The sequence below is a fragment of the Myxocyprinus asiaticus genome, chromosome 13, assembly GCF_019703515.2.
Source record: "Myxocyprinus asiaticus isolate MX2 ecotype Aquarium Trade chromosome 13, UBuf_Myxa_2, whole genome shotgun sequence".
NCBI classification, from domain to species: Eukaryota; Metazoa; Chordata; class Actinopteri; order Cypriniformes; family Catostomidae; genus Myxocyprinus; species Myxocyprinus asiaticus.
Window position 1 is genome coordinate 21,101,841 of NC_059356.1, and position 10,818 is coordinate 21,112,658.

The 10,818-nt window shown below is 39.1% G+C and overlaps 1 protein-coding gene across 1 annotated transcript; it reads right to left on the bottom strand.

The window, feature by feature from the left end:
- Nucleotides 1-6,190: 6,190 nt before the first annotated feature.
- On the bottom strand, nt 6,191-10,212 carry LOC127450198 (actin-related protein 2/3 complex subunit 1A-like). The gene is made up of 10 exons (XM_051714068.1): nt 9,987-10,212; nt 9,238-9,327; nt 9,030-9,134; nt 8,681-8,903; nt 8,468-8,575; nt 8,158-8,370; nt 7,946-8,021; nt 6,947-7,140; nt 6,737-6,827; nt 6,191-6,595 (listed from the first exon to the last, which is right to left on the bottom strand). The coding sequence occupies exons 2-10, from the start codon at nt 9,299-9,301 to the stop codon at nt 6,557-6,559; spliced, it is 1,113 nt and encodes a 370-aa protein (XP_051570028.1). The 5' UTR covers nt 9,302-9,327; nt 9,987-10,212; the 3' UTR covers nt 6,191-6,556.
- Nucleotides 10,213-10,818: the final 606 nt, after the last annotated feature.

Sequence of the window (10,818 nt, forward strand, 5' to 3'; positions counted from 1 at the left end):
TATGCACATTAGGAAACAAAAGCAATTGATTATGAAAACTGAATGTTCAAAGTTCAAAGCGCTGAAAAGTTTGCTTTTATTTACTATTATTGAAGTGTCAAACTGGCGTGTCTCATCTGTTCAGGGTCTGTAGGGCTCGTAAAAAAGTGATAATGTGAAACTGAACCTGCTAATATCCTGATTATATTTGGTTCTATACAGCTGTGAGTTAGTTCTCTCAATCACGAACATCATCAACTCAGTTTGTTATTCTTTGTTACAATTATTATGTTTTGTTTTTTCAAAGTTTATCAAAATTATTTGTTAGTTAAGAGTATGTCATATTTGTTCTTCTGCCAGATCTTATAAAGGAATTTATGTCCAGACCTCTGTGTTTCGTAGTATATTTTGACTCATGTTAAACAACTAAATTTTAATGAATTGCACGTTATATGATCCAGTGGGTCCATTTAAATCGAATGTGAAGTAACAATTTGCAGTTCAAAACTTTGTAAGTCCACAAGCACTTCTTTTTAGACAAATATGTATTTCAATAATAAACATATGTGGCACTCTAACTTATACAGTGCATCCGGAAAGTATTCACAGTTCTTCACTTTTTCCACATTTTGTTATGTTACAGCCTTATTCCAAAATGGATTAAATTAATTATTTTCCTCAAAATTCTACAAACAATACCCCATAATGACAACGTGAAAATTTGTATTAAATCTTTGCAAATTTAATTTAAAATAAAAAAGGAAAATAAATAAATAAAAAATCATATGTACATAAGTATTCACAGCGTTTGCTCAGTACTTTGTTGAAGCACCTTTGGCACCAATTACAGCCTCAAGTCTTTTTGAGTATGATGCTACAAGCTTGGCACACCTATTTTTGGGCAGTTTCTCCCATCCTTCTTTGCAGGACCTCTCAAGCTCCATCAGGTTGGATGGGGAGTATCGGTGCACAGCCATTTTCAGATCTCTCCAGAGATGTTCAATCGGGTTCAAGTCTGGGCTCTGGCTGGGCCACTCAAGGACATTCACAGAGTTGTGCCAGAGCCACTCCTTTGTTATCTTGGCTGTGTGCTTAGGGTCGTTGTCCTGTTGGAAGATGAACCTTCGCCCCAGTCTGAGGTCCAGAGCACTCTGGAGCAGGTTTTCATCAAGGATGTCTCTGTACATTGCTGCATTCATCTTTCCCTCGATCCTGACTAGTCTCCCAGTTCCTGCCGCTGAAAAACATCCCCACAGTATGATGCTGCCACCACCATGCTTCACTGTAGGGATGGTATTGGCCAGGTGATGAGTGGTGCCTGGTTTCCTCCAGACATGACGCTTGCCATTCAGGCCAAAAGAGTTCAATCTTTGTTTCTCGTGGTCTGAGAGTCCTTCAGGTGACTTTTGGTAAACTCCAGGCGGGCTGTCATGTGCCTTTTACTGAGGAGTGGCTTCCGTCTGGCCACTCTACCATACAGGCCTGATTGGTGGAGTGCTGCAGAGATGGTTGTTCTTCTGGAAGGTTCTCCTCTCTCCACAGAGAAATGCTGGAGCTCTGTCAGAGTGACCATCGGGTTCTTGGTCACCTCCCTGACTAAGGCCCTTCTCCCCCGATCACTCAGTTTGGCCAGGCGGCCAGCTCTAGGAAGAGTCCTGGTGGTTCCAAACTTCTTCCATTTATGGATGACGGAGGCCACTGGGCTCATTGGGACCTTCAATGCTGCAGAAATTTTTCTGTACCCTTCCCCAGATCTGTGCCTCTACACAATCCTGTCTCAGAGGTCTACAGACAATTCCTTGGACTTCATGGCTTGGTTTGTGCTCTGACATGCACTGTTAACAGTGGGACCTTATATAGACAGGTGTGTGCCTTTCCAAATCATGTCCAATCAACTGAATTTACCACAGGTGGACTCCAATCAAGCTGTAGAAACATCTCAAGGATGATCAGTGGAAACAGGATGCACCTGAGCTAAATTTTGAGTGTCATGGCAAAGGCTGTGAATACTTATGTACATGGGATTTTTTTCATTTTTTATTTTTAATAAATTTGCAAAGATTTCAAACAAACTACTTTCACGTTGTCATTATCGGGTATTGTTTGTAGAATTTTGAGGAAAATAATGAATTTAATCCATTTTGGAATAAGGCTGTAACATAACAAAATGTGGAAAAAGTGAAGCGCTGTGAATACTTTCCGGATGCACTGTAAAAGTGTTTTAGTGAACTGTTGTGTTTAAACTCTAATGTGCAACATTTTTATAGAACTGAAACTACAACCACATAAACACTTTAACAAATATATTATCAGCTCAACTGGGTTCACAGCTTTTGTGTTCTTGTACATTGGTAAAACATATGAAACTGCTTACTGGTGTGCATAAAACGGCAAATACATAGTCTGAACAGGACAAAAACACATTACATTTTTAAAAGCCACATCCAAACCACATTCGTAGGTGATTTGGAATCCAATTAAAATCAAATTTTTCTTAATGCGTCTCAGTCTGAACGGTCAGATCAGATCATTTGCTGTGTGCGATGGTTGTTATACGTCAGGTTTTGCGGCATAATTAATGCCTTCACAGGGCACTTCAAATTTAATACAATAATGATGGCCACACAGTGGGATCATTACAAACAGTATTTTCAATAAAAATAGAAAAAAGTGAGTTCAACCTGTTTTATTACACATTTCAGTCCTAAACTGAAACTCTCACAGTGGAAGGTAAACAGGGCAAAGAGATCATCACTTCTGAATGAAACACCCTTATGTCATTTATATGTTACAGGAACGACATCTTCGGAACGATTTGACATATCAAAATTCTTTTGATAAATTTTTGTCTGGGTTTTTGGATGAAGCATACCAAGTTTTGTGCAACGGCCTAGGACAAGTTCGAAAAAGTAGGTTTTTCAAATAAATATATATGATAAAAAAAAAATCCTGCAGGAATGGAAATCCATGAGACCATGTCATTGTGGGGCACTTGTGGATTCAGAGAAGCTACAAATATGTATTGTAGCCTGTACGGTTCCGGAGTTATGAGCAAAAAAGTGAATTAGTATACTGCCACCGTGTGGCCGAATGTCACAATTTTATATGCAGTTTCGAGTTGACACCTGTGTATAGTAATTTCCATAACCCTCGGCCATTCCCAATTTATATAAGGTTCTGAAATTGATTGACCGGTGATGGCCATTTTTTTATTTTTATTTGTCGAATCGATTTTTTAAGAATATGTTAGCATTTCAACCAAAGAAGAGGCATACTTAATTTGAACTTTGTCGCTCAAATGGCTGCAAAGTTATGAGTTTTTTTAGTTGTAGTGCCCCCTAGGGGTAGAATTGTACAAAATTGTGCTGACATATTCTAAATGTCCTGTTGACTATGTGCACCAAGTTTGGTTACTTTTGGAGTTTGCGTTGAGTAGATATTGATCAATTACTCAAATTGCATTAAACCGAAGGAATTATATCATTAACATCTTCTGAACTTCTGACATATCGAAATTCATTTGATGACTTTTTATCAGGAAGGTCTTTAGATGATTTATGCCAATCGGACTAGGAGAAGTTCGAAAAAGTAGGTTTTCAAAAAATTTAAAATTGCGGAAAAACATTGAAGATGGAAATGAAATCGTTGATGTACATTTTGTAGTGCCTGACTCAAGGAATCAGAGGGGAAAATAATTTTGATTCTAGCCCTTATGGTTGCAAAGATATGCAGCAAAAAGTAAAAGCACCACCTAGGGTCAGATGGGTGTGTGTTTGTGTGCCTGAGTAGTCAGGGGATTTTGGGATCATCCTGCCAAGTTTGGTGTCTCCACGACTTACGGTCTCTGACACGCAGACACATAGAGGGCAGGAAAAATATAAATAAAATAAAATACGAAAATCAGTACAATTACAATAGGGTTCCAGCAGCTTCCCCCTAAAAATCCTGACAAAAAACAGGGTTTCTAGCCCTTCAGGCATGAACTCCTAATAATACAATTCTGACTTGATTCTGAAACATCGTCTGTTTTCTGCTACAACAGATGTGCTCCCACACTTTTTTAAAGGTGAGCTAAAAAACATTCATGGTTTTATAGCAGCAGTTAAACTTGAAAGTCACTCTGAGCCGTCTAGTTTCCTTGCTGTTGCTCTGCAGTCTGCTGAAGACATACAGCATCAGCAACAAAGCACCATCCATGGTAAAACAGGAAGTATGGGGGAATTAGTCATTACTGCTTCTCTCATCAGCATGGAAAGAAAAGCAGGGCAGCAGCAGAGTCAAGATACAGCTTTGACACTTTATTTTATTTTGCTTTTAAGACAACCTGTTTAGAAATTATTGATTAATTACACTTAAAACAAAGGGACCTCTGTTCCTAAACTGATTTAGCTTTTTGTGAGCAGTTTTGCACACTTTGATGCAGGTTTCTAACTGTGTCAACATAATAAAGCACACAAAAAAAAAATCAAGCAACAAAGTAACCCTTGTGCATGGTGCATGCATGTCCATGTATTTATTGATCCCTATTGGGATGTGCAGTTTTTCTTTCCAAAATTAAGCAGAGTAATTTAAACATTCAGCAGTGGCCTGACTGGCTCTCAGGGGTAATATGGAAGTTCATAAATGATAATAAAAGAAAGTTTAAAACAATAGCGAAAGTTAAAATTCAAGGTGAATGGCTGATATGGCATATCACAATCTTTGTGAGAAACTATTTTCAGCATATTGCATAATTCATCCTGTCATTGCATAAATCCATGCCATCATTTCTGATTTTCTCAATACTGAGGTTCAATGCAAAATCAGTAAATACTCAAAGGACTCATGGTCCAATTACTGTAGCATTTGTGAAAGAAAAGTTTCTGTTGTTATTTCTATATTCAGAAATGATGCTCATGTCATTACACAGTTCAGATGCTGAAGGATCTCTTTGGCCTCACAGACTGGGAACCAACCCAAGGACCAAGATACACTGTAACTATGAGAACTTAAGAGTTTGGTCCTTGTTCCAGGCATGGCAGCTGATAAGTTCAAGCAGAAAACTGTGATAAGCCATGGGTGTTTCTTCTGCAACTTAAAATTCAATAACATTTTTTTTTAGAAATTCCAAACTAAATGTAAATGTAACCTAAAACTACTGCAATATGAGTGCATGCTGCTTATTCACTTCCGCAGACGTACCAAAAAGAAGTGTTAGAACTTCCCAATAGATTTCTTGATGATATTCTTTTACAATTTTGACTATGTAAAGACCAATATAATATACATAACATTCATGTATAAGCAATGGTTTTGTCTTTGAAATAGCAAATCTTTCTTGTTGTTTGAAGTAAATTCAAACCAGACCAGCCAGGAACGTAACAAAAGCAGATGTTCGGTTGACCACTTTACAACAAAAACACATGAAACACCTCACTCATCTCATTCTTTCCATAAAACACATAACAGTCCTCTCAGCTGAGAGACTTTGCAGCAATGATACTGCAAAAGGTGTCTCATACATAATATGAAATAATTTTTATACATTCAGCCTCAACTCTTTAGAAATCCAGAAAAAACTTTATAGATGTCATTCTGCATGTGCATGTTAGTGCATGTTATGGGTTGCACCAACACAAGCATTCCGAGACTACGGCCTGCTCCAAAGCTAAAAAACACACAAACACACACACACACACACACACACAAAAAAAACGGATAAAGATCTTCCAAATTCAGCTAAACAAAACCATATGTTGTTATTCTACTTACCCAGGAAATCGTAAAAAAAACGATATTTGCTCTGAATGAACTTAAGTATTTCCTTAGTCATTTTTCTCTCTCTCTCTCTCAAAAAACCAAACAAACAAAAAAACCTACTCGTGAGGAGGGTTTTCAACTCAACTCCCCTTCACATTCTTATCGGTGGCATGTTTAACACATGTTCTTTTTAAAAACCCTTCATCTGTGCAGCTGGGTCAGTGGTCACTGACATGAGCAAAGTGCTTTGGACAAGCTACTTTTTAACCTTTTCATGATTTACTGGAGAAAACACTTAAAATACAGTTATACAGTCTACAATTGACTGTAAAGCTGTTTGTATTAAGTTGCACTAATTCATCTGGCAAAGAATTTGGAAGCCAAAACGTTTCCTATTAACATGCTTAAAGACAATCACTCAATCTCAGACACACAGACATTAATTCAAACAGATTAAGACTGCATTCCCAAATGGTGTGTAGTATATGTAATTTATTTCTAGCAGACCATTTACATAAAATTCTCCTTTTAATTTAACTCTCCGGTTCCCCTGGAGAGCCAGAACATCTTGATCAACCGTCACACACTGCTGGGGTGCCAGCTTTGGCATAGATTTGTTTTTTCTTAAAAAAGAGAAGAAAAAAAAAGAAAAGAAAAACTTCCTAAACCCTTTTTCCATTAGTGTTTTTTCCATTTTAAGAGTGTCAAACATCAGTTCACACCACTGCTCAGTGCTTTTTTTTTTCATTTAAAAACTTTCAGAAGTGTTATCGGAAATCTCCTTGTTAGTCTTCAAGCCACATTGCTTGTGCTGTGTCATGCTGGTTCAGCGTGAGTTTTACATGATCCGTAGGCCTTGGATTGAAGACTCTAAAGTCTGTGGGGGAAAAGAAAAAATCAGAGGTCTGGTTAACTGCCACTGAAAGTGACAAACTGGAAGCAAAATAATGCCATAAAAATTGTAGGACAGTTATAAATGTACAATGTTTACAATTATTTCAAAATAACAAATATAAACCTTGAAGTCCCATATGGTCATTGCTCCATCAATTCCTGTAGTGCAGAATTTGCGACAATCTCTTTTGTCTCCTTCATATATAGACACTTGGCTATAGGGAAATGACATTGTGCATACTTAAAAAAAAAAAAAAGTATAACTTTTTTTTAAAAAACACATTCAAGACAATGCATTAAGGTTTTGTCAAAGAAATCGGGAAATAATGCCTACGTGATGCTGTTCTGATGCAGGGTTTCTAGGGTGCTATTGCGGTCCTCAGTGGTGGCCCTCTTGTCCATGTTGCGGAAGCGCTCCATAGCAGAAATGTTGCGCTGGATGCTCTGCTTTGGAATGTCCAACTTGGATATGAAGGTCAAGGTTCCACCATCATCAAAACTGAACAGCATAGGGCAGCAGTCGTGACCCTAATAGAAAATACTTTATATTAGTTCCTAAAGGAGGCAGTCACCTCTTAAAGGGATAGTTCACCTAAAAATGAAAATTCTCTCATCATTTACTCACCCTCGTGCCATCCCAGATGTGTATGACTTTCTTCTACAGAACACAAATTAATATATATATTTTAGAATATTTCAGCTCTGTAGGTCCATACAATGCAAGTGAATGGTGATCAGAACTTTGAAGCTCTGGCAGCATAAAGTAATCCAAACGACTCCAGTGGTTTAATCCGTGTATTCTGAAGCGATCTAATCAGTTATGGATAAGAACGGACCAAAATCCATCTCCTTTTTTACTATTCTTCTTGGTGTTTGTGATTTCAAGCTTGATTACACCTCCTACAGCGCCATCTAGCGTTCTGCGCTTGCGTCAAGCACTAGTAAATGAAATTGAGCTTTAAATCATGATCATGTCTAGAGACTGCAATGGCAAGATGTGCAGTGAAAAAGGAGTTATATCTTCATCTGTTCTCACCCAAAACCAACTGGATCACTTCAGAAAACACATGGATTAAACCACTGGAGTCATATAGATTACTTTTTTGCTGCCTTTATGTGCTTTTTGGAGCTTCAAATTTTTGGCCACCATTCACTCACATTGTGAGGACCTACAGAGCTGAAATATTCTTCTAAAAATCTTTGTTTGTGTTCAGCAGAAGAAAGTCATACACATCTGGAATGACATGAGGGTGAGTAAATGATGAGAACATTTTCACAACCAAAATGTTACAACCCCAAAAAAAAAAAAAATAAATAAAACAAAAGTTCTTACTGCTGCCACAATGTTGTTCTCAGAAACAAAAGTCACACTCAGAAGGGCAAGGAATTCTGTCTTCAAATGACTTTGCCTGCAAAACAACAGAGGAACGCTATAAGTTTAGTTATTAGTGCGTTTTACTGTTGACAGAATGGAGAAGACAAAATGTTTAAAAGGTCTCCCAAAGCAAATAGTAAACAGGTCAACCAGCTGTGATTGATACTCACGTTGAGCTTTTTGTGGGGTCCACTACAGTTACAGTGCTGTCATGGCTGACCCAAGCCAGTCTGTTCCCACTGGCTGAGAAACACACACTGTGAACCCACCCTCCACTTCCTGCCCCGCTAAACTCTGCCATCACCTGCCCGAAGGGCATCTTGGACCCCCATGGGGTTGGAGCTGGTTTCTCATCCACCTCCTTGATGTATGCAGAAAATACCCTAAGGAACAAATACATAAATACAATTGTGTTGAAGAGCAATACATTCAAGAAAGGTAATAAAGTGTATTTGTAAATAAGTATTTACAAAGTCTTACCTGCATTTGAAGTCACATGACCCAGCTGCCAAAAGCACATTGTTTGGATGCCAGTCTAAACTGAGGACAGTCGAACGGATGGGCTTCTTGATGTGTTTACTAACCCACCTAAACACCACAAGAATAATAATAAAAACGTCCACATGACCTATTTTAAAATAGTCAAATACTATCAACTTAATGCATAATCTGAACAAAGGCACAGTGACCTACCAATCGTTTTCAGACTCAAAGTAGCAAACGGATATGAGCCGTGCTCCACTCCCCACTGCAAACTTGTTCTCCAGTGGAGACCATTTCACAAACGTGGCAGCACGGTTGATCCTGAGAATTACAAGGGTGGGTTTCCACAAGCCATCTTTCTGACTCCACACATAAGCATTTCGGTCCGCTCCACAAGTCACAATACGATCACTTTTAGGAGCCCAGTCAATCCCTTCAGAGATGTTAAAACATCAGGGGATTCATTCGATGTCTTGTGTCACATAGAATGTATTATGTTTCATTTAACTAATTTTAAACTGATGTATCACATTAATCTTCAGTTTGCTGTGAATTTTACCTGTGATGTGTCCATTGTGTTCTTTTAATTCGTGAGCTTTAACCCACTGGTTTCCACTTTTCTTGTATATGTGAACTTCGTGATTGTTTGGACTGATGGCAATTTCTGTCATTGGAAAAACCAAATGAGATGGAACATTAGTGCACAGGTGCATTGAGACTGAAATAGACAACAACGAAGACTCAATGTCAATGAGAAGGCTTCTTACGGGTCCTGTCCCGGTTCCATGCATGGCATGTGATGGGTTCCAACAGAAACTGGTGGAGTGACATAATCTTCAAGTAATTTGCCCCTCTGTCTGAAAACAAACACAATCATGTGATTGCAATGCCACTGTTGCTCCTAAATCGGTACACTAGACTCTTGTAAATGCATGACACACATAAACATGTTTGTAACAACAAGATCAGGATGAACTAAGCATCTGCTCTCTCAATACTGTTACAAATGACTCAAAATAAACAAAATCAACATGAACAAACTGGAAACCCGGGGCTAAATCTCATGCATCACTCTACTCCCGCAACTAGATCTGGCATTAGAAGAGCTATATTCCGTCTGTGACCATTTAATGAAGTCAACATCGCTCGTTCAGCTGGCAAAACCAGATCACGGCTGTCAGTTTCCCGGTTTCAGGGCGTGGATGAGGCAGTAGATCAATATCTGATGCCGTGGGCTCCTGCTCGCGAGCTGTCTGCCTGCTACATTAGCCTACAGCTAACCCATAAAAACAGCACCGATTCAGCAAAAATGACTCCAAAACCTCGAAATTAAACTACAGGCAATATGATAGAGATCCGCAGCACCTTGTAAAACCACAAACAGTTTTATCCCGCGGGTAAAGTCACATACATGCTCGCGGTTTTCTACATTTCATGATCAGGAAGGCCTTGTCCAAGATGCCGGTTTACTCCGCACCCTGCTGTCGGAAAAGGGCATGACAGAGGCCTCGAATACCTGAACTGATGCTCCGCTTCTCGTGGAAATGTTGGTAAATGATGTTCGCTCTCAGGTTTTCTCCTGTTGGACGGACTTGAATTCGCGGACTCTGGACAGTCGACACGAATCCACTCCGAATGCTTGCTCGTGCTCTCTCGCTCCCTGATTTCGGCCAGAGATAATTTAGCAGAGATGGGCCACTTCTATTAAAATGGGAGAAATTGGAACGCTCAACCAAGAAGCTCTAAGCGCCCAGCGGTCAGCAGATGTAAAAAGGAAGTCCCGCCTTACAGTTAAAAGAGCCAATCACCTTTTAACATACAGACATCGCCTGTCAATCAACTCTAGAACGCGCATGCGTATTAGCTATACAAGCCGGGAAATTTTTTTTGTTTTTTTTGTTTTAGCGTAATATGAGGTTGAATCACAATTTATGATTCCATTATTGTCAGATTTTATTGCTGATTTGAAAAATGTTCTTTGATCGCAATCTTTTTGATTGAAAGAAAGATTTTGGACTTTCTCCATTCAAGTAGATAGGAGCTGCACTGTCATGACTGGAAATAGCCTCCCGAGAGCGTTCCAAAGATTGCCGACAGTGGACTGACTTGCTAGAAAAACTTTGATGTTTCGGCCTGTCAAGGAATCCAGGAAATGACACAGGGCTCAGCGCGCATGCGTACGCACGGCAGAACTCTGGGCGTGGACCTGTACACACTGCGTAGTTATTCAGGACGACAGTTGAGAGCTGGGAGCAGTTTTTGATTTAGACAAGAAGATAAGGTCAATGACATTTTAAGCGTATCGAGGTTAATTCTGTTGATTGATTCATTTACAGTGTTTTTGTCTT